The 23,712-nt window shown below is 42.8% G+C and overlaps 1 protein-coding gene and 1 long non-coding RNA gene across 5 annotated transcripts in view; both read left to right on the top strand.

Moving 5' to 3' along the window:
• The window catches only part of LOC310646119, a 510,475-nt gene that overhangs the window by 416,275 nt on the left and 70,488 nt on the right, over positions 1-23,712 (top strand). The gene's annotated exons all lie outside the window — the stretch shown is intronic.
• The window catches only part of DCX (doublecortin), a gene marked incomplete at its 3' end in the record, with an annotated part of 61,096 nt that continues 56,204 nt past the window's right edge, over positions 18,821-23,712 (top strand). For all 4 annotated transcript variants that reach the window (XM_083372348.1, XM_083372347.1, XM_083372350.1 and 1 more), the window contains exon 1: positions 18,821-19,387. In XM_083372348.1, coding sequence (XP_083228474.1) covers positions 19,024-19,387 — 364 coding nt within the window. In that variant the 5' untranslated portion in view covers positions 18,821-19,023. The remainder of the gene's footprint in view (positions 19,388-23,712) is intronic.

The following is a 23,712-nucleotide window of genomic DNA, read 5'->3' as shown; positions in this document are numbered from 1 at the left end:
CCATATGGTTCTTGGTTCTTGGGATCCCTGAGAAGTGACACGTTGCATAATCAATAGAGCTGGAAGGGACCTTGGAGGTCTTCTAGTCCAACCCCCTGCTCAAGCAGGAGAACCTATACCATTTCAGACAGGTGACTGTCCAGTCTCTACTTACAGACCTCCAGTGATGGAGCGCCCACAACTTCTGAAGGCAAAGCTGTTCCACTGATTAATTGTTTTCACGGTCAGGAACTTTCTCCTTAATTCCAGGTTGCTTCTCTCCTTGATTAGTTTCCATCCATTGTTTCTTGTCTTGCCTTCTGGTGCTTTGGAAAATGGGTTGACCCCCCACCTCTTTGTGGCAGCCCCTCAAATACTGGAATACTGTTATCATGTCCCCCATAGTCCTCCTGTTCTCTAGACTAGCCATACCCAATTCCTGCAAATGTTCTTCATTGCTTTTAGTCTCCAGGCCTTTGATCGTCCTAGTTGCTCTTCTCTGCGCTTTTTCCAAAGTCTCAACATCTTTTTTGTCATGCAGTGACCAAACCTGAATGCAGTATTCCAGGTGTGGTCTTCCTAAGGTTTTATAAAGCAGTACTAATACTTCACATGTTTTGATTCTATATATTTGATATATTTGGTTCTATATAGTCTAAATGCGTGTGACTAAAAGGAACCGAATCGGAACAGAAATGGTGATATGCAATTTTGGTCCAAGAGGATTGGCTAAGTTGCACTTCTTAGCCACTGCAAAAAATATTTTTTTTAAAAAAAAGCAGTTAAATAGGAGATTCTGAAGAGGCAAAATTGCACCCTGCTTTTCTCCTGCTTAAGCGATTGGTACAAACGGCTTGGGTGCATTTTAGCTTCTCAGCTGTTCTGAAAAGGAGGAAGGCCATGGTAGACCTTGACCAATTATCCCTAGAATGTCGTCTGACAGCCGGGTGCTTTGCACACAGCAGCTGAGCTCAGCCAGAATTCACACACTCATCTTCACCACTACCCATTACTCATCTCCTGCCAACAGACGGGTTTCCCCACTGGGTTTCTGGAGAGCCCCTGCTCCCCACCCCAAGGGGAGTTGGCCCAGGGCAAGGTCAGCTGAAATGCAAACAGATCGTTTTGAGGAGAGGAATTGCCTTGATGGCTCCAATTACTACCATTTTTAAAAAAGAAAGGAAGAATGAAAGAAAGAAAGAAAGAAAGAAAGAAAGAAAGAAAGAAAGAAAGAAAGGAAGGAAGGAAGGAAGGAAGGAAGGAAGAAAGAAAGAAAGAAAGAAAGAAAGAAAGAAAGAAAGAAAGAAAAAGAAAGAAAGAAAGAAAGAAAGAAAGAAAGAAAGAAAGAAAGAAAGAGAGGGAGGGAGGGAGGGAGGGAGGGAGGGAAAGAAAGAAGGAAGGAAATCTTAATATCTATCTATCTATCTATCTATCTATCTATCTATCTATCTATCTATCCAACCAACCAACCAACCATCTACTGATCCACCCATCCATCCATCATCTATCTATCTATCTATCTATCTATCTATCTATCTATCTATCTATCTATCTATCTATCTATCTATCCAACCATCCACCCACCCACCCACCCACCTACTGATCCATCCATCCATCCATCCATCCATCCATCCATCCATCCATCCATCCATCCATCCATCTATCTATCTATCTATCTATCTATCTATCTATCTATCTATCTATCATCATCATCTGTCTGTCTATCATCCATCTTATCCATCATCTCTCTCTCTCTCTTTAATCCATTCTCTCTCTCCCTTATCCATCCTATCTCTCTCTCTCTCTCTCTCTCTCTCTCTCTCTCTCTCTCTCTCTCTATCTATCTATCTATCTATCTTCTCAATATATATATCATCTATCTTTACCTTTCTCTCCCTACCTGTCTATCAAGTATCTATACATAATGAAATTGACATTGTTCCTCTCCTGTTTTGCAATCTTGTAGTGCTGATTGATTGGAAGAATATGGCAATTAAATAGCATCTAAAACAGACACTGATGTTCTTCTTTGCCATCCTCAGAAAATTTACCTTGTCCTTCTTACTATCATGAATAGCCAAAGCAAGGAATGAGCACACAGCAGTAGGGAACCTAAACATCCTTTGAACATTAGGATTTCTGCAGAGTTTAGACTTATTGGAGAAACCCACAATCTACTTTTCACTTGCCTTATTGTACCCACAGCCCCAGGCTGACAACTTCTGTCATATTTCACAGCTTCTCTGCATAGTATTATTATTTAATTGCAAAGCTGGGGGTCTTTTTTTTTAATAAGAAGCACTATCTGAATTCATATAATGGTACCTTTGGAAGATTAACTTGGATAATGGCAATTTCAGAGTCCCCCTTGCATAATAGACAGAGACGGATGATCATGCCAGTTTTAGTTTCACACTTCAATAGTCCTTATTCAGGCCATTTTTGCAAGGAGTTTACCTTTAGTCATTTTTTTTTAAAAAACAGGGAATATTGTGAAGTCTAAAATGTATGAGAAAAACGTATTTTTTCTCTCTCCTTTTTCCCTTTTCTTTCTTAGTTTGTATTTTTAGTTTGTTTGGAAGTTCTGTCTTCTAAATTGTTTAAGCATAAAGATAGTTTTGTTAATTGTGTGTGAAATAAACAAAAAGTATTTTAAAAATATTTCCTCATGCACAAAGGGACAGAGGGAGACAGACAAAGTGCGCAATTCTTTCAACGCAGCCATTTAAAAAAAAATTAAAATTGCTTTTGTGATTTAACGTATTGCATTTCTATCCTGCCCTGTTCAGACACGATGTTCAGTGATTTACAAGATATTTGGAAAATAAAATACGGGTGGCAAATCTAAATAAAAGTATCTAAAATTAATAAAGATCCCCAAAGCAATCAGATAGGATGGATCAAAAACATATACTTGCACAGTCAGTCCTCGACTTACAACAGTTCATTTACTGACCCTTCAAAGTTACAACAACACTGAAAAAGGTGACTTATGCTTGTTTTTCACACTTATTACCATTGCAGCATCCCTCTGGTCACGTGATCAAAATTCGGAAGCTTGGCAACTGACTCGTACTTATGACGGTTGCAGTGTCCTGGGGTCTGAAAGCTAAAGAATATGAAGGGCGGTTGCTGGAATTGGGGATGTCTAGTTTAATGAAGGGAAAGACCGGGAGTGATTTGGTAGCAGTCTTCTAATATTTGAGTGACTACCACAAAGAAGAGGGGGGTTCAACTTATCCTCCAAAGCACCTGAAGAAGCAATAAATGAAAACTAGTCAAGGAGAGAAGCCACCTAGAACTGAGGAGAAATTTCCTGGCAGTGAGAACAATCAATCGGTGGAACAACGTGTCTCCAGAAGTGGTGAATACTGGAGGGTTTTAAGAAGACATTTTTATTTATTTTTATTTATTTATTTTAATCCCATTTATATCCCGCCCTTCTCCGAAGACTCGGGGCGGCTTACAAGCTTAGCAGTAGCCTTCATTCTACTGTATGTATATGCCTGCTTATTAGGGCTTTCACACACACCCACAAGCGGAATTATTACAAAGTCAGCTTAATTGCCCCCAACAATCTGGGTCCTCATTTTACCTACCTCGGAAGGATGGAAGGCTGAGTCAACCTTGAGCCTGGTGGGACTCGAACCTGCACTAATTGCAGGCAGCTGGTGTTACTTAAGGAGGCATTAGCCCACTGCTCCACCATTGGACAACCATTCGTCCGAAATGGTATAGGGCGGGGGTAAGCAACCTTGGCTCTTTTATGACTTGTGGACTTCAACTCCCAGAATTCCTGAGTCAGCATGGCTGGTTCAGGAATTCTGGGTACTGAAGTCCACAAGTCATAAAAGAGCCAAGATTGCCTACGCCTGGTCTAGGGTCTCCTTCTTGAACAGGGAGTTGGACTAGAAGATCTCCAAGGTCCCTTCCAATTCTGTATTTCTGTTCCTTCATCTATTCCCCGTCAAAAGGCAATGCTGGCACCAGCGGTGAGGGCTGTCTTTGCTGCTACTGGAGAAAGAATTTTATGGAATTGCAACCTCCACATTTTTGACGAATGTGGTTCCAGGTCGCTTTTTGATTTGAGAAACACACATTCGCTCAGCTCCTATCAAAGCAGGAACCGAATGTTCTCCTAAGTGTTCGTTAGACTCCCCGTATGTGTGTAAAATCGTACAATATTTATAACCTTGCATTTTGAGAGACATCTGTTGCCTACAATAGGAACAGTTATGAGTCAGGACTTTGCCTGCTTTCTCTTCGCCGGGGTATTTTATTACTCATCAGGGATGAATTATGACCATTTCTGCTCAAGAATGCGCTAAAAATAAAAACCTCGCCCACTCAGACAGCTCTGAGATGTGAGGGCAGTTGCAGACTAACAGCTCAGATTGTTTGAGTTCCACATTTGCTGGAAGGGTCAGTTTTCCTCAGAAACTCCCACGTCACCTTAGACCAAAGATTAACAAGCCATGATTATCTTCTTCTTCTTCTTCTTCTTCTTCTTCTTCTTCTTCTTCTTCTTCTTCTTCTTCTTCTTCTTCTTCTTCTTCTTCTTCTTCTTCTTCTTCTTCTTCTTCTTCTCCCAGAATTACTCCAAAAGATACTCCAGAAGATAGGCTTAAAATACAGGAGGATCTGGACAACTCGAACACTGGGCGCTATCTAACAAAATGAAATTCAATGGTGAAAAAAGTAAGGTTCTACATTTAGGCAGGAAAAATCAAACGCACAGGTATAGTACAGGTGGTACCTTGCTCAATAATAGTAACTGTGAGAGGGATCTCGGAGTCCTAGTAGACAATCACTTCAATATGAGCCAGCAGTGTGCTTCAGCTGCCAAAAAAGCCAACACAGTGCTAGGCTGCATTAACAGTGGAATACAATCAACATCGCGTGAAGTACTAATACCACTTTACAATGCTTTGGTAAGGCCACACCTGGAATACTGCATCCAGTTTTGGTCACCACGATGTAAAAAAGATGTCGAGACTCTAGAAAGGGTACAGAGAAGAGCAACAAAGATGATTGGGGGACCGGAGGCTAAAACATATAGGGAACGGTTGCTGGAATTGGGTATGTGTAGTTTAACGAAGAGAAGAGTGAGGGGTGACATGATAGCAGTGTTCCAATATCTCAGGGGCTGCCCCAAAGAAGAGGGAGTCAATTTATTTTCCAAAACACCAGGAGGCAGGACAAGAAGCAACGGATGGAAACTAGTCAAGGAGAGAAGCAACCTAGAACTAAGGAGAAACTTCCTGACAGTTAGAACAACTAACCAGTGGAACCACCTGCCCCCAGAAGCTGTGAATGCTCCAACACTGGAGGTTTTTAAGAAGAGACTGGACAGCCATTTGTCTGAAATGGTATAGGGTTTCCTGCATGAGCAGGGGGTTGGACTAGATGACCTCCAAGGTCCCTTCCAACTTCTTCTTCTTCTTCTTCTTCTTCTTCTTCTTCTTCTTCTTCTTCTTCTTCTTCTTCTTCTTCTTCTTCTTCTTCTTCTTCTTCTTCTTCTTCTTCTCCTTCTTCTTCTCCTTCTTCTTCTTCTTCTTCTTCTTCTTCTTCTTCTTCTTCTTCTTCTTCTTCTTCTTCTTCTTCTTCTTCTTCTTCTTTTTGCACCCTCTTTCTATTTGCAACGTTACAATTTGGGTTATTTTCTGCTGAAAAACAGAAAAAATCAGCACTCTGGGGTTGTTTTCATACTTTTGGGGGAGAATCAGATAGCTTTTTATGTTTTTTAAGATGCTTACCAAGCACTTTAAAAAAAACTGAGAAAACCTGGGGGGGGAACATCTCCATTTTCTTACCTGATGTGGCCTTATTGGCTTCTCCAATAGGATGGCACCAAAATAAATGTGTGCAAAATAAATGTGTATTTTGATGTGAAAAATTGGTGGGGAAGCTGAGAAAAGAACGCAGACATAAACCACAAGAACACACAAACAGAGTAACAGAGTTGGACAGGATCTTGGATCATCCAAGAAGCTTCTTCACTTCTGACTAAATGGGGGAGAATGGAAATCGGCCAGAACTGAAGAAGCTTCTTGGATGAGAAGCGAAATATCTTCAAGGAAAAACAAAGAAAGTCCAGTTGATTTTTTTTTTAAAAAAAGGGACATTGAAGGGTGCTGGAAAAGGTGTTTCTAAAAGCACCTTTGGGACACTGCTTTAAAGCTATACAGTCCCATTATAAGGACTATAATAGAAGCCATACAGTTCTGATAAATGCTTATTAAGGAATGAAGCAAACCAGGGCTACGTTGAAAATATATCATAACCCTACAATGATCTCTTTTGATGGCCATAATGGAATTTTCCATCTTACGGTTTAACATTTATTGAGAAAATTGGCTTTTTTCCCCCTCCCAGTCTCACAGTCTGTTCCAAAATAGCTTTACAGTATGTGAAATTCATGATATTTGATAGGGGCTGTCACAAATTATTCAGCAGGGTGAGGGAGATATTTTAGATCTTCGTCTGGCTTTTCAGACTGAGGCAAGAGAGGATTAATTGAGCCCGTCTTAGAAGAAATTCAGATTTAAGATGGTAAGCCAACCCACTCTTTTAAGAGGGCTTCTCTTTTGAGTGTTGCAAGATACCCTTGGAGACAACAATGATAACGACAAAATAACAACATGTATATCATGACATCACGCAGATGTGATCTCCTAGTCTCCTGCTTTCTAGTCTGGTTCCTTAACCACTCGAACAAACCGGCTCTTAAAAATTTAATTTGTCTTTTGAGGATTACTTCAGATACAATGGGTTTGTCATTTGGAGATCTGGGGGTATGTCTGGATGGAAATTGTTTCAAAAGATTTTTTTTTTAAAAAAAAAAATCCTACCGTTATTATTTTTAGAAAATGGCGACGATGCCAAAATGACAATATGACAAAGTGCCATAGTGATGCAGTGGTTAGAATGCAGTATTGCAGGATAACTCACTGCTCACTGCCAGCAGTTCGATCCTGACTGGCTCAAGGTTGACTCAGCCTTCCTTCCTTCCGAGGTCAATAAAAGGAGGACCCGGATTGTTGGGGGCAAATATGCTGACTCTACACTGCTTAGAGAGGGCTGTGAAACACTATGAAGCGGTATATAAGTCTAAGTGCTGTTGCTATTGCTATGTGTATAATGACGTCATGCAGATGTGAACATTTATTTTATTTATTTATTATTTATTAATGGGATTTATATCCCGCCCTATCTCCCGAGGGACTCAGGGCGGCTAACAACAACAAAACTTAAAGGTCTCTGTACAGTAAATTAAAAATAAAATTTGAAATAAATTAAAATAAATTAAAGAATAAAGTCAGAATTGTAAATATAATTAAAATCCCTGTCAGTCTAGGTCAGCCACGTGGAAAAGGAGTGTTTTGAGGCCGCGGCGAAAGGACTGGAGATCTTGGGCCATCCGAAGCTCAGGGGGGAGCTGCTTCCACAGGGCTGGCGCTCCCACAGAGAAGGCTTTTCCCCTGGGGGTCGCAATGCCAGTAAATAAGTCATGGCCACCTTCTTTATTTATGTTTTCTTGCTAGATTTTTTTTTATCCTGATTTTATTATTTTTATAAATAACTCAAAGTGACAAACATGCCTTATGCTATTTGAGGGGGGGTGTCACAAAGAAGAAGGGGATCAACTTATTTTCCAAAGCTCCAGAGTGCAGGACAAGAAACAAGGGATGGAAACTAATCAAGGAGAAAAGCAATCTAGAACTAAGGAGAAAATTCTTGACAGTCAGGACAATTAATCAGTGGGATGGCTTGCATCCAGAAGTTGTGGCTGCTACATCAGTGGAGGTTTTTAAGAAGAGACTGGACAGCCACTTGTCTGAAATGGTATAGGGTCTCCTATTTAAGCAGGGGGCTGGACTGGAAGACCTCCAAGGTCCCTTCCAGTTCTATTCTGAATCAAATTGGCCAGCTAACTAGTAAAATTTAGCTTGTTTTAAAAAGTGAACTGAATCCCCCCTCCTATTTTCTCCACAACAATCACCCTGTGAGTTGAGTTGGACTGAGAGTGGGTGATTGGCCCCAAAACATCCAGCTGGCTTTCATGCGTAAGGTGAGACTAGAACTCATGGTCACCTGGTTCCTAGCCTTAACCACTTGGACGAAACTGGCTCTTATCATTTGCTCCCATCATTACCCCATGGATGCTTAGAGTTATATTTGCATTTGGATAGTATTGTAGGTAGTATCAATTGGCATTCAACCAACTGGTTGCTTCTCACCCTCCAAATTTCAAACTGTGTACATTGGAAATTTGCAGAATGAGGTTTTCCATATTTGGTTCAAAACTTCTTTTTAAAAATGTAAAAATTGCACCAAATTCAGCAAGGGCGCTGGGGAAAAACAACAACACCCCTCACTATTCCAAGCACCTTGCAACTGCTTCTCACTCATAACGATGTAGTTACTAGAGTTTTAAAACACAGGGCAAAGAGTGTTCCATTCATAGTGAATGTCATTCAGAAACAGGAACAAACCAAGGTATTTTCACATCTACTGATTCAAATCTACTGATCAAACCTCAAGCATTTCTGGACATTAGTCTAACTGCCAGGCTATGCAATCCTGAATAATATACCCAGACTTGTGTTTCTTTGGAGTGAGGTATTTACATAACTAATTAATAAATGTCCTGTCGCCTTTCTTTCGACCTTGGACTCAATATTTCTTCAGAAAAACATGTCATTCTGAACTGCGGAAAAATATTGAAAAGCCGGATCTTTTAGCTTCTTGGGGCTAAATTCTATACTTAGACTATCACACATTTAGACTCGACGGAACAGATGCAAATTTTCTTCTTTCTCATACGGCATCCAGACATGTTCTTTGAACAATTCTTGAGTATAAGGTCGAAAGAAAGAAGAGGGAAGCGCAGGCTAATTAATTATGGTTATTTAGCTACATCCCTCCAGAGAAACAGAGCGCTGGGTATATTATTCAGGCTTGCACAGCCTGGTAGCTGGATTCATGTCTGGACAAGCTCAGGTTTTGATTGATAGATTTGTCAGACTGTGGCTTTGTGAGATGAATCGGCAAGTAATAGGATAGTTTCAATCCTGAAACTGAAAATTTAGTTTAGTTTTGCCAACGCGTAGCTGGTGGATGCTGTGGTTTTAGACAAAGTTCTTTTGCATCCTGACTCAGAGATGGCCGAGATTGTCAGCATACGGAGACTCTTATCTCTAAGCTATGTTCTTCTTTATATAGCAATCTGCCTAGACAGATTTTAGAGCCAGCCCTGTCTATGTAAGTACATTGATTGACAGCGTCAACTTGGATTCTCTGACCGAAGTCTTTCATGCATAGACGTGGGTGTTTATGGACTCTGTGATGAGAGGTAGACCTTACTTTATAACCACTTGCTTAGGGACCATTCAAAGTTACAACAACACTGCAAAAAGTGACATGTGACCTGTGGGAAGTCAGCCCCCCCCCAAGAAGGAAATATTTTTGGAAATATTTAAAAGACAGAATATATTTCCCTAAAGGATTGAAAGGCAGAAACCACACACACACACCCCCAAGTCTCTCTGTCCCAAGCAGAAACCAGCTCTGCAGAATTGCAGATGATAATCTTGTCAGAAAGACTGGAGTCAGGAAACTGGGATCAGGAAGAAAGGTCCCTAGAATCGACAACAAAAATCTAAGAATCATCAGCCCCAACCTCAGGGAAACAGGATATAACCTCGGGACATAATAGGATTAACCCACCAGCATCAAAATACCAGAAGGGCACACCCAAACTCAGGTCAGAATACATGACACAGGAAATACAAAGCCTCAAACAGGAACAGGAAACAACTCCAAACAAAAGCCCCAGAGGGTATGAAAACCCACTCCCTACATGTGCTCACTCTCTTTTTCCCAGAGCCATCTTCCTGTCTGGCTCTCCTCTTCAGTAAACTGCAACCTTCTTTCTAAAGCAGTTGCCATGTTGTTTATCCCTGGCTTGGATTGAACCATGATGAAGACTTTTCCTTCAACAGACCGTTCTTCACATTTACAAACGTTGCAGCATCCCCTATGGTCATGCGGTCAAAATGTGGGTGCTTGGCAACTGGTATGTATTGATGACTGTTGCCATGTCCTGGGATCATGCAATCACCTTTTGCAACCTTTGGTCAAGCTTAACAACTGCAGTGATTCACTTAAAAACTGGGGCAAGAATGGTCCTAGAAGGAGGCCAAACTCACTTAACAATTGTCTCACTTAGCAACAGCAATTTTTGGCCTCAATTGTGGCCAAAAGTAGACATCCATTATTTTTAGTGGATAAAAAAATAATACTTCAGAAAATTTAAAAAAAAAGGATTGCCGTGATCATAAAATGTAAAATTAATTGCTTAAAAACATAACAGTTCATTAGGTCATCTGAAGACAGAAAGTTTCTATAAAGCTCTAAACGTGACAACAGTGTTGATCTCTTTGTGTTTGTTGCTGTTTCCCAAATAGTGGTACCCAATCAAGTGAAGGGAAAGAAAAAAAAAGGGGTGGGGGAATGAAATAAATTAAAATAAAATATTTAAAAAACAGGAAACTACATATTTTTAAATTCCCTTCTATTGTTGCTGACTGATGATGCTACTGATATACTTTATAACTATTGACATTCCTTGTAATTACTGTTAAGTTATGCCAATTACTTCTGCCTTAGAATCTGAACTTAAGTGTCTGCCTTGTTGTGTGACGTACAATATAGAGTAGGTGGTTCCTAAACCTTTTGGCCGTGATACCTCCCTTTAATGCAGACCAGAGCATTTTAGAGCCCCCGAGGCCTCATCTGACTGTTTGACTGACCCTGTCCAGCCCATGTGAGGCCAATCAGAAAGTAGAAATCAAATGTAAATAAATCTATGCCATGCATGCAATCCAACTGCCTTGCTTTAATTTTGAAAGTGATTGCAATTTTTTTAAAAAATTTATGCTTGTGCATTTGTTTGTGCATACACGCCTTTGCACCTTCACAGCTCTATAGGTGCAGCCATTCACAACAGTCACAATTTTTCATGTGGCCCCTTGGGAAAATTAATTGCCTAACTCTGCCTTAGTGTGATTGTTATGTAAAAAGCTCCCCCAAAATCCAGACATTGAAATGAACACAAATGAACAATGAAAACAAGGCAACGAAACTTGGAGAGAAATGAATTTAATGTAACAGTGTAAAGGAAGGGTTTTTCACAGACACACACACACACACACACACACACCTACTTAGACTCCCTCTGCATCTCCCCAAGGAGGGGCACCTCATAGTTTGGGAAACCCCTGAGTTACAGGGAAGCTGTTCTTACTTAATTTCAGCTCAATTTCTGTTCTGAATGTATAGTGTTAATCTCACCATTGCTCTATTTCCCTCACGTTTGGCCTCAGTAATCTGTTGATATTATTTTACATTTTGATATCCATCCAAGCCAGAGAAGAGAAGGTTTTTGTTTTGTTTTTTTCTTGTGAGATTTTAACCATCTTTCCAGCCGAGGAATTTCCAGACTGGGTAAGATCCTTATTCTGGAAAAGAAGAATTCTTTTGATTGATCACGCGAAGTGCTAGTACTGCTTTATAAAGCCCTAGTAAGACCACAACTGGAGTACCGCAGCCAATTCTGGCCACCATATCACAAAAAAGATGTTGAGAATTTGGGGAAAAAATCAGAGAAGAGCAACTAGGATGATCAAGGGCCCAAAGAGACCAAAACGTACAAAGAACGGCTACAGGTTTTGGGTTTGGCTAGTCTAAAGAAAAGAAGAAATAGGGGAGACAATGTAGCAGTGTTCCAATATCTGAGGGGCTGCCACAAGGAAGAGGGGGTCACGTTATTCACCAAAGCACCAGAGAGAAGGATGAGAAACAATGGTTGGAAACTGACCAAACAGAGAAGCAACCTGGAATTAAGGAGAAGCTTCCTGACAGTGAGGACAATCAACCAGTGGAACAGCTTGCCACCAGAAATCATGGGCACTCCATCACTGGTGATTTTTAAGTGGGAGCCTGGTCTAGAAGACCTTCAAGGTCCATTCTATTCTATTCTATTCTATTCTATTCTATTCTATTCTATTCTGTTCTGTTCTGTTCTGTTCTGTTCTGTTCTGTTCTGTTCTGTTCTGTTCTGTTCTGTTCTATTCTATTCTATTCTATTCTATTCTATTCTATTCTATTCTACTCTACTCTACTCTACTCTACTCTACTCTACTCTACTCTACTCTACTCTACTCTACTCTATTATCGCTGCTCCTAATACCAACCAACTGTTCAGGATGGGAAGAAAACCAGAAATGCAAAGAGCTTTCAGAAGACAATTACCTGGGAGAGAGCAGGAGCCCCCAATGGGTCCTAAGACCCTTCCGACCTTGTTATTCAGCAAGAATTATTTTGAATTTTGAATAGAGAATGATTAAAGAGGGAGAGACGGTCATTTTCGTTCCTTCTGTTCAATCATGTCTGTTCCTCAGAGACCCCTGGACAACAGAGAGATAGCATCACAGTCATGGGAGGGGATAGCACCACTCTATGCTACACTGGTATCAAAATCATATGAAGTATTAGTACCATTTTATGAAGGCTTAGTAAGGCCGCACCTGGAATACTGCATCCAATTTTGGTCACCACATTACAAAAAAGATGTTGAGACTTTGGAAAAAGTGCAAAGAAGAGCAACTGAGACGATTAAAGATCTAGAGACAAAAACATACGAAGAACAGTTGCAGGATTTGGGTTCGGCTAGTCTAGAGAAAAGAAAGACCAGGGGGAACATGACAGCAGCATTCCAGTATTTGAGAGGTTGCCACAAGGAGGAGGCAGTCAACCTATCTTCCAAAGCAGCAGAAGGCAGGACAAGAAACGATGGATGGGAACTGATCAAGGAGAGAAGCAACCTGGAATTAAGGGGAGACTTCCTAATAGTGAAAACAATTAACCAGTTGAACAGCTTTGCCTTCAGAAATCGTGGGTGCTCCATCACTGGAGGTTTGTAAGAAGAGATTGGACGATCACTTGCCTGAAATGGTATAGGGTCTCCACGCTTGAACAGGGGGCTGGACTAGAAGACCTCGAAGGTCCCTTCCAACTCGATTCTGTTTCTGAGATTCTGTTAGGACAACACTTAGAATACTGTGCCCATTTCTGGTCTCCACGCGTCTCAACTAGAGGATGAGACCTGGAAAAGTGCCGAGAAGAGTAACAAAATGATAAGAGGCTGGAGGCTTAAATCATATGATGAATGTCTAGCCCAGACAACTATAACTTGTGGACTTCAACTCCCAGAAGAGAAGGATTTGAGGGGAGGGAGACATGATTATAGAGCCATGGGGGCGCAGTGGTTAGAATGCAGTAAAAGGTAAAGGTAAAGGTTCCCCCGCACATGCATGCTAGTCGTTTCCAACTCTAGGGGCCGGTGCTCATCTCCGTTTTAAAGCCGAAGAGCCAGCACTTGTCCCAGGATGTCTCCATGGTCATGTGGCTGGCATGACTAGATTCCAAAGGTGCACGGAACGCTGTTACCTTCCCACCGTAGCGGTCCCTATTTTTCTACTTGCATTTTTATGTGCTTTTGAACTGCTAGGTTGGCAGAAGCTGGGACGAGTAACAGGCGCTCACTTTGCTACGCGGCACTCGGGATTCGACCCGCCAAACTGCCAACCATCTGATCGACAAGCTCAGCGTCCTAACCCACTGAGCCACTGAGCCACTGCAAGCTAATTTTTCTGGCTGCCAGCAGTTCAGCAGTTCAAGTTCCACCAGCTCAAGGTTGACTCAGCCTTCCATCCTTCCGAGGCTGATAAAATGAGGACCCACATTGTTGGGGGCAACAGGCTGACTCTGTAAACCACTTAGAGAGGGCTGTAAAGCACTGTGAAGCAGTACAGAAGCCTTAATTGCTATTGCTACAGTCTTCCAGTATTCGAGGGGCTGTCACAGAGAAGAGGGGATTGACGTATTTCCCCAAAGCACCAAAAGGCAGGACAAAAAGTAATGGGTGCCATTAAATAAGCCCCCCGAGCTCTCTTTCACACCCAAGAGGGAGCCACCAAAATGTTCTTTTCCATTGAAAGGAATTTTGAAACCAATATCCACAGAGAAGATGGGGTTGGCATTTCAGATGCAAATCTAAAGGCTACATGCAGACCCCATTACTTCCAACTCAGCTTTGGAAGGGAAAGAGCAGAGGGCCAGAGGGACACAAGGGTGTGAGCCTATAATGAAATGTGTGTGGTGATGTCATTGTTGGCTCAAATGCACCTATCAGTCCCATGAGCTTCTCTACTTGGCTGTCACCGATGCTTTCCAATCTATTTGGAAGACGTCTCTTAAGCAAAAGCTCAGTCAATCAAAGAATATTGCTGGAAGGGACCTTGGAAGTCTTCTAGTCCAACTCTATACAGTTAGAGACAAGTGGCTATTCAGCCTCCTCTTAAAAACCTCCAGTGAAGCACCCACAATCTCTGAAAAGCAAGCACCTTTTATGTGCCCCTTTTCAAAGCATTTTCTTTAATCTTGGTTGATCTCAAGCTATGCATCTGATCGACCAGCAGTTATTCCAGATGGAGCTGAACCAACTGCCCAGTTTTTTGTCAGTCACCAATGCACGTTCTTCGGTGTTGCATATTTATACCAAATTGCACTGAAGTCTTGTTTTCCCCCTTCTAGCGGCAATCCCCAAACAATCAGGCAGTTTTGCTTACCAATAATGCCTTTTGTGCAAACTTAAAATGTGGCAAAGTTTTCTTCTTTGCCATCAATGCTTCAGCAAGGGATCCATAATAAGATTTAAGGGATTGCTATATATGCTTATTTGCACATTTCTGTTTGGACTCTTTCCTTTCCTTTTCGATTGATTTGCTGGCGAAAGGCTGTAATAAATAAAACAAAACAGAATTGAAAATCGAATGAGCAGGCAACGGCAGTGATCCTGTATTTGAAGCAGAGGTCAGCTAGCTGGCGTTTTGCTGGTGATGCCATCTGATACATTTCATCGTTTTGACATCATTATGTTTTGCTGAAGACACCCAGGCTTCGTCAGTGACAGGACTTGCATCAGCTGTCAAGGTGCAATTGTGTAATTGATCGTGTGCAGAGAAGTGTGTGACATGTGTCATCATTTTGATACCATTGTGCCTTCTCCTGATTACCTTAACTGGTAGCAGAAGTATTTGAATGGGAAGATCAGAACTACTTCATCTCAGCTGTATCAGAGTACAGAGGAGCAGAACGGGGCTTTTCGATCAAAACAGTCAAGATGGCAGCTGCATCAGTGTGATGGAAGCTCTATCCATTTTTCATATGCAGCCCTGCCCCGCAATGACATTTGCAATACAGGTAGTCCTCAACTTACAACAGTTCACTTAGTAACCGTTTGAAGTTACGACGGCACTGAAAAATGTGACTTATGACCGTTTCTCCCAGCTGTGACCTTTGCAAGCATCCCCACGGTCGTGTGATGAAAATTCAGATGCTTAGCAACTGCTTCATATTTATGACCGTTGCTGTGTCCCAAGGTCATGTGATCACTTTTTGCAGGCAAAGTCAAAAGGGAAGCCGGATTCACTTAATAACCAGGTTATTAACTTACCAACTGAGGTGATTCACCTAACGATGGAGGCAAGAAAGGCCGTATAATGGGGCAAAACTCCCTTGAACCAATGTCTCACTTAAGAACAGGAATTTTGGGCTGACTTGTGGTTACCTGTACTAATGGAGAGATTCTGCCTTTATTCCATAATAAAGAACTAAGGAGGGGATAAGAGCAGAATAATCTCAAAACTCATTTTCCTTATGGATGCAGTTTAGGGCATCTGGAATCCAAGTCAGAATGACATCATTCTAAAATAAGTATAGGTGTCTCTCCACCCAGGTAGCCTGAGGTTAAACCCTGACCTCTGATCGTTTCTTGTGAATCAGGTTCCTGGTTCAGCTTGTCAGAGGTTTCAAGAAACATGGTGTGTGATCATGGATTTATGGAACCATCTTCCGGTCGAGCTCCGGATGGCGCCTGATCTCCGCTCCTTCTGGTGCGATCTCAAAACCTACCTTTTCGAACAAGCTGGCCTGGCCTGATGGGATGGGGTTGGGTTTTATTAATCTGTTTTAATCTATTTTTAATGTGTCTTAACTTATTCATGGGCATTTGTTTAATCGTTTTTAATTTTTGTATCTTGTTTTTTTTTAATATGTACTGCCCTGTTCACCGCCCTGAGTCCTTCGGGAGAAGGGCGGTATACAAATAAAATTATTAATAATAGTAATCATAAGAAAAATGCCTCGATTGACACAGCCGTGCTTGCTTAAAACCTCACCCCGCTTGCATCCACGAGGCAGCTGAGGTTTTCATAGGCATCTAGCTAGTGCACCCTCACTGTTGTGGTGCGTGTGCTGAAGTCTAATGCCATGTCGTAAATCAAACCGTGTCTGTTTTCAGCTGGGCTGGGAAGAGCATCAGAGGAACTGTAGACAATGGGAGGTTTTCCTTGGAAATGCATAGACAACGCCTCCGAAAATATGGCTCGTCCCACTCTTTGCGGCTTGATGTGAAAACTGAAATCCAGAATCAGGCTACCTTTTCTCTTTTAAAAAGTGGGAAGGGGGTCTTTACCAGGAAATTGGTCCTGAGCGTGAAGCCAAGCCAAGCCAAGGGATCTGCAGGTCTGTGTGTGTGTGTGTGTGTGTGTGTGCACGGGCGTGCAAGATGTATGCAAAAGGCACTAGGACCTAGCAGGAATCTTGGCCAAAGTGGCAGGAATTTCTTGCTTGGAGCACAGACAACAAAGGCAGAGTGTAGCTGGGTTTCTTTCTCTCAGCATCTCCGCCCTGTGAGCTGGGGGAAAAAAAAAAACGGTGAGTAAAGCCTGAATTTCCCAAGCAGGGCAAGTAACAGATGCCAGGTGCCAAGCAAAGAACAGGCTGGACCTTTCCAGCCGCAGATGCCTTCTTAGCCCATCACTCCAGTCGTTTGGTTTCGCCTTTTCCTTTTTCGGAAAAGTTGGCTTTGTGTGCAGTTCCATTGTACGTGCGGACTTTAGTAAGACAGGAGCAGGCAGGAGCGGAGTCTGCAACTTGACGGAAGGAAGCAGAGGCTGGGAAACTCTCTCTGCAGCTCAAGTTGACAATACGAAGGTCAGGGACCCAGTCACTGTCACACCGTAGGAAAATGAATGGTGGGTTGGGAGCTGGCCAGAACTGGAAGGAAGTGGTTTGGAAAACAATTGCTTTTGCTGGAGATTTGTACCTGATTGCAAACTGTCAAGGTTTCAACCCGTTTTTTTCTGGTAGAGATGTGACCTGCATGCTAACGGTCTCTCGAGCTAACGATAGCCAGAGCATGCTTCTTTCTCTCTCTTTTTCCCCCCCCATTATGCTCAGAGCTTGGGTTTGCATGCCAAGTTTTAAACTGCAAAAGGAGGAGGATCCTTAGGATGTTGGTCTTCCTGCCGTTCCCATCACTCCTCCGCTGCACAAATTTCAGCAAGGGCTGTCGTTGCCTGCCTCTCTTTGCTATCGCTGAACAATGAAAGGTGCCACTTGCAGGGGTGTGACAGGGATACAGCTAAGAGGTGGCTCCAGCAATTAAAAATCGCTTCATTTTACTGGTGAGGAGGAGGAGGAGGAGGAGGGAGGGAGGGAGGGGGGGGAAAGGGAAATGTCAAAAGGCTTCCTGATTAACTGACCCTCGCATTGCATTCCAAGTGGAGACAATATTGTTCTTCAATATTAACTTCCTCGCTGCTGTTTCCATATTAACTCCTTCCACCCTTCCATGTTCTCTCCTGGGCGGTTGGGAATAACCCTCAAAAGTGATTGATGGCTTACAGGGAGGGATGTATAAGCCAAGGGAAGGACTGGGGGAGAGTAGGGGGGGGACTGGCCAGCTTCTGAAACCAGCTGCTCACAAAGAAAACGGCATTGTCGCCGTATTGACTGGAGAAAAGACTTACTGGTGATTCCCATCCACCACCACCCACCCACCCCCATTTAAAAGGGGCTCCCCAGCTTGGTCACTCCAGTCACCCTTGGCGACACTGAATCCATTACAGATGATGAACTGGTTCTTTCGTTTGTCGGCTGTGTCGCTCCTGGGCAAAGTCCCTTCCATGTTTCCATCCATTCATGGAAAGTGGATCTTCTTTCCTTTCTCTCCCCCCTCCCCTCCGCTCTCCCCCCCCCCGCAGTCCCACAGCCCCATCTAAACTGCAGTGAACTTCTGCTCACTCCTTACAGCTGTCCGCAGATCCGTCTTCCAACGGAGTCCATAAAAGGGTTTGCCTGATCTTGATATGCAGAACAGATTTCCGTAGAGAGTCCACGAGGCTCAATGCAATGCTCTTTCCTGGCTTATTTTTTGTCTTCCCCTTTTCTTTCTCTTTTTGCTTCTAAGCCGTTTTGGAAAGTCATCCCGAAAGGTGGGGAGGAGGGGTGAAAATAATTCTTAGAAATAACCGGTCTTGATTGAGTGTATTGCGTAGGAGTCTCCCTCCCTCCCCAGTGCTCCCAGTAGTTCACTCATGCACATATGGAAAAATCTTCTCTGGTAGCTTTCCAAGAGAAGGAAAACCCAGGTGTTCTATTACTTTCTTTCTTTCTTTCTTTCTTTCTTTCTTTCTTTCTTTCTTTCTTTCTTTCTTTCTTTCTTTCTTTCCTTCCTTCCTTCCTTCCTTCCTTCCTTCCTTCCTTCCTTTCTTTCTTTCTTTCTTTTCCTTCCTTCCTTCCTTCCTTCCTTCCTTCCTTCTTTCTTTCTTTCTTTCTTTCTTTCTTTCTTTCTTTCTTTCGTTCTTTCGTTCTTTCTTTTCTCTCTCTCTCTCTTTCTTCTCTCTTTCTTTCTTTCTCTCTCTCTTCTCTCTCTCTCTCTCTCTCTCTCTCTCTCTCTCTCCTTCCCCAAATCCAAGATCTGTATCATCAGCTTTTTCTCTCTCTCTCTCTCTCTCCAAAGGCTGTGTTGCCTCGCTGCGTTATTATTAATTTTTGTCTTGTTTCTCCTTTGCTTCCATTCTCTCCTTTCTTCTTCTTCTGCCTCAGCTTCACATCTTTAGGGGTCACCAAGCAATGGAACTTGATTTTGGACACTTTGACGAAAGAGACAAGGCGTCCAGAAACATGCGTGGCTCCCGAATGAATGGCCTGCCAAGCCCCACTCACAGCGCCCACTGTAGCTTCTACCGCACCAGGACCTTACAGGCGCTGAGCAATGAGAAGAAGGCGAAGAAAGTTCGCTTCTACCGCAATGGGGACCGCTATTTCAAGGGGATTGTTTACGCTGTCTCCAGTGACCGCTTCCGAAGCTTTGATGCCTTGCTTGCCGACCTCACCCGATCTTTGTCTGATAACATTAATCTGCCTCAAGGGGTTCGCTACATTTACACCATCGATGGCGGCAGAAAGATTGGCAGCATGGATGAGCTGGAAGAAGGTAAGGAGGAGAGCGTTGTAGGGTAGCTCCAGGAAGGGTGGGAAGAAGGGGACTTCCTGCTGAGGAACACCTGGAATGTCCCAGGTTCCAGCCCGTGGAAGGTGACGCTTTGATCCTGGTTCAGGGGGCCAAAATTAAAACTATGAATTTCAGTGGTGGGAATAATTTACCTTTGGGGCGGTTGTCCAAAATATGTCAGAGCTCATCTTTCATCCTTGGACGGATGTATATCATACTCTACCTCAGTGTTCCTCAATTTTGGAAACTTGAAGAGGCGTGGACTTCAACTCCCAGAATTCCCTAGCCAGCATGCTGGAGTTGAAGCCCATGCCTCTTGACGTTGCTGAGAATACCCATCTTGATATTTAATTTCAGAGTAAGCAACATCATGCCATCTCTGGGAAAGGCTCTAATGCCGGGAAAGCTAGAAGGAATGGAAAAGAAGGAGGCTGGGGGATTCTAGGAATTGAAGTTCACAGATCTTCAAGTTGCCATGGCTGAGAAACACTGCTGTATATCATGGGGAACCTCCTTATTCTACAGTAGATCCACTACGAGTATCTAGAATTTTTGATGTGACCCACTGCTGGCGCCGAAATGTTGTCACCCAATTATAATTTGTAATGTGATAGTTTGTGGAAGCTATGAAATCCTGGGGAGGATTCATGCCACCCATGTATAATTCAATCTAATTTCAGTCAAAGCAAGTTCCGCTGTGTCTTATTTTTGGACTTGACTGCACAAAAGAATCAAGTATGATCCTCAACCCCTGAAATTGTACACTGTGGCTGTCCAGCCCAGTCTTCTCAAGCTGTCTCCTATAAATCTCAGATGGCACGGGCAAGATGACTAGGGATTATGGGGGTGGTTATCTTGTCCATCAGGGAGGATCTAATCTATATTGGTGCATTCTGGCCGTGACTTTCTTAGATAGAGACTTTTTTCCCAACCCCTCTGAAATCCGTTAAATAGAGGGGGAATCTCTTGCATTCTCCTCAGTGGGCCTGCCGTCTAATTGAGATCCCTGCGGCATCAGGAAGAAATAAACCCTTGTTAGAAGATTAGAAGTTCTAATCCACTGTATTTTAAATGTGGATTTCCTACCCTGAAGCTTAAAATACATGGTTGGGCAGGCAGCATGGATGTGGATCTAGAAAGGCATGTAATTGAACAATCTCAGTCCAGATGGTGGGTGTGTTTGTGCACATGTTTCCATAACTTGCACTGGAAGTGGGATGCCTGCTCATTTCACCGGGTGGGCGGATGTCATGTCTCGTATGTTTTCCGCCTCGCTGGAGTGACAGGCATTCCACTGGGCTTGCAGAGCGGAGTCCCTGTGGACCATTAGTTGACTTGCCTAAGGAGGAGATATGGGTTCCCATCTGTGGACCCGTGAATTGCATTTAAGAGACTTATCTCCCTACCTTAAGAGCATCTGCGTATCTAAGTGATCTTGTCTACAATTTCCTTGCAGGATGTGAGTTTCTAGACAGGCTACAATGCCTGACCTTCTAGATTAGGTCTATTATATATATATATTTTTTTGCAATATCTCTGAGTATCAGGACCGCAGGAGGTTGGAGGCTTGCTTTAAGAATGTCCTCAAACCCATGTTGGCACCACCTTTTATGGAGCCTTAGCGTTTAAGCATCTTTTCTATGCCTTAGGTAGCGAAGCAGCTCTTCCTCCAATTCTTGGTGAGTGCGAGAGCTTTGAGCAGATATTTTGCAGTGGGTGTGTCCGGATGAAGCCGTGTACACTTTGCGCTGCATCCTGCAGAAATGCTTCAATGGGGTGGGAATGGGATCTGTGAGATTTCTGCACTTTTTGCCTGGGTATCCATCACTCGCCGGCTGACAGACACTAAAAGCATTGATGGTGCAATACGGAGTGGCTACAAAGCTAAATGCAGCTTGCCTTAAAGCTTGCAAGATTAGGCGAAACAGCAGCAGAGGAATTAAATAAAATGCTGATGTCATCATTGCTTTGGACATTTGGGCTAGAAGGTGCTTTTTTGTTTAAAAAAAAAACCCTAAAGGAAAAGCCAGAATTCTATTCTTTGCTGCAGTAACGTTGAAGGAAAAAAAATACTTTTATTTCTTCTTTATTGTAAAAAAAAATAGACTCGCTGAGCCTTGTGTACCTGTTGCTTAAAGGGTTTTTTTTGTAAAAAATAATAATAATAAAAATCTTTTTTAATCTTTTATTCAGAGGCACTTGTTCTGAATGTTCGTCTGGGAGGCAGCCTGCAGGGTGTGTCCCTTTGTCTGGGGTGGAAGTGTTCAGTGTGTCTCCAAAGTGCCTCTGTGCAAAGCTCGGAGGGGGTGTCACTTTGCTTTGCCCCTGGGGGTGTCAGCTGAGGGAGGGGAGACTCCAAACTCTTCCGAGCTGGGAGAAAAGGAGGGAGCGGAGCGGGACTCTTGTAATTGGCCTGCTGGAGAGAAAGCCGGCAATGGATACAGTCTGATCAGGAGGAAAGCTTCCATATGGGTGCAGTCAGTTGTATATCTTTGCAACGCTGCATGGAAAGATTGGAAGAAAGATCTGCCCAGAGAGATTTGAGGAGAGAGAAAGACAGAGACAGAGACAGAGAGAGAGAGAGAGAGAGAGAGAGAGAGAGAGAGAGAGAGAGACAGACAGACAGACAGACAGACAGACAGACAGACAGACAGACAGACAGAGACAGACAGAGAAAGAGAGAGAGAGAGAGAGACAGAGGGAGAGAGAAATTCTCTGCCTAGTTAGAAGGGCTGATAAAAAAGCAAAGCACAGCGAAGCACCTATCAACATGATCTTTACCCAGATTTTTAACCTTGCTTCAATGGCAGTGGGTACATCTGAACTGCAGCTTCAGGGCACAGCTGGGCTTTGGTGATTGTGTTTCTGGAGATGCGAGGTGGACCTCTCAGAGGGCTTCTGCTAGAGACTTCCCCGAGGCTTCCAGGTTCCTGAGACTCCTTGCCTCTAAGACCAGGGGCTACCATTTTGAATGATGTCATTCCCCATGAAAAATCCCCAGAGCTAGATTTGAAAAGGGTGACGTCATGGTTATCTAGCAAGCCACCAGAACTGCTTTGTTATCAGCTTCTCACGGGGGATTTAGTTCCAACAAGAAGCAAAGGGCTTCCACCAGAGTTAATGCAGAATGGAACCCTTCTTTGTTTTCATGAATGGAGTCCTTTGTTTTCTTGTTGCAGAAGGCCAAATGGTTTCATTTCGCACACGCATCCACACACCCATGCTTTAATGAGATATTAGTCTTAGTCTACACCTGTCTTCCTTTCACAAGAAGCAATGGATGGAAACTAATCAAGGAGAGAAGCAACCTGGAATTTAGGAGAAATTGCCTAACGGTGAGAGCAATGAACCAATGGGACACAATTGTGGGTGCTCAACTCGGGGGGGGGGGGGGGAAGGGGGTTTAAGAAGTGATTGGATAACCATTTTTTTTCTAAAATGGTATAGGGTTTCCTGCCTGAGCAGAGAGTTGGACTATAAGACCTCCAAGGTCCCTAAAATCAATTCTGTATTCTGTTATTCCAAACTGCCCATCAGTACTAATGGAGATTTCTCCTGTAAGGTAAACTGAGAGGGGATTTTTGTTGGGAACATAGTAGGAAAGAAAAGATTAAGCTTTTTCAACCCTTTAATGGGGGGCGATTTGATATGATGGCAAGTCAGCTGAGCCATGAAATTAGCTCCATGAAACAACACCTTTAAAAATGAAACAGCCAAATGACTTTGGATCACGTTGTCTTGCAATCTCCTCTGTAGGTCTTCCAGTAGGAAGAGGCCTCAAAGATCCTTCCCCCCCCAAAAAAAAGACAACTGGACTTTCTTGGTTTTTTTGATTGAAAATCTTTCACTTCTCATCCAAGAAACATCCTGAGAACTTTTTGAAACATTTTCAAAGAAAAAACCCCCAAGAAAGCCCAGTTGCCTTTTGGGAAAAGCTGCTTTGGGACAATCATAACCTAGATGATTGAGAATCATCCCTAGACGACAAGAAGAGTCATATCTCATATGAGGATGCCCTTTGATATTTCTGATAAACTAAATGCTGCCAGAGACTTCTATGCACGTGTAACTTATGCACAGAAGCTCTTTTCTTTCGCAGAAGTAACAAGTCCATATTTCCTGTTCATTTTGAGAAGGCGGTATCTCCATGACCAGAAGTTGACATTGAGGCAAACTTAAGCCCTCTTGCACCGACCTAGAAAAGCCAATCTCCTTCTATTCCAAATTGCATGGACTAACATTCTCATATCAAACACAATGTTATTATTATTATTATTATTATTATTATTATTATTATTATTATTATT

Source organism: Vipera ursinii, assembly GCF_947247035.1.
Source record: "Vipera ursinii genome assembly, chromosome: 12".
Classification (NCBI taxonomy): Eukaryota; Metazoa; Chordata; class Lepidosauria; order Squamata; family Viperidae; genus Vipera; species Vipera ursinii.
The sequence above is the reverse complement of the archived record's forward strand: the minus strand, read 5'-3'. Positions and strand labels throughout refer to the sequence as shown.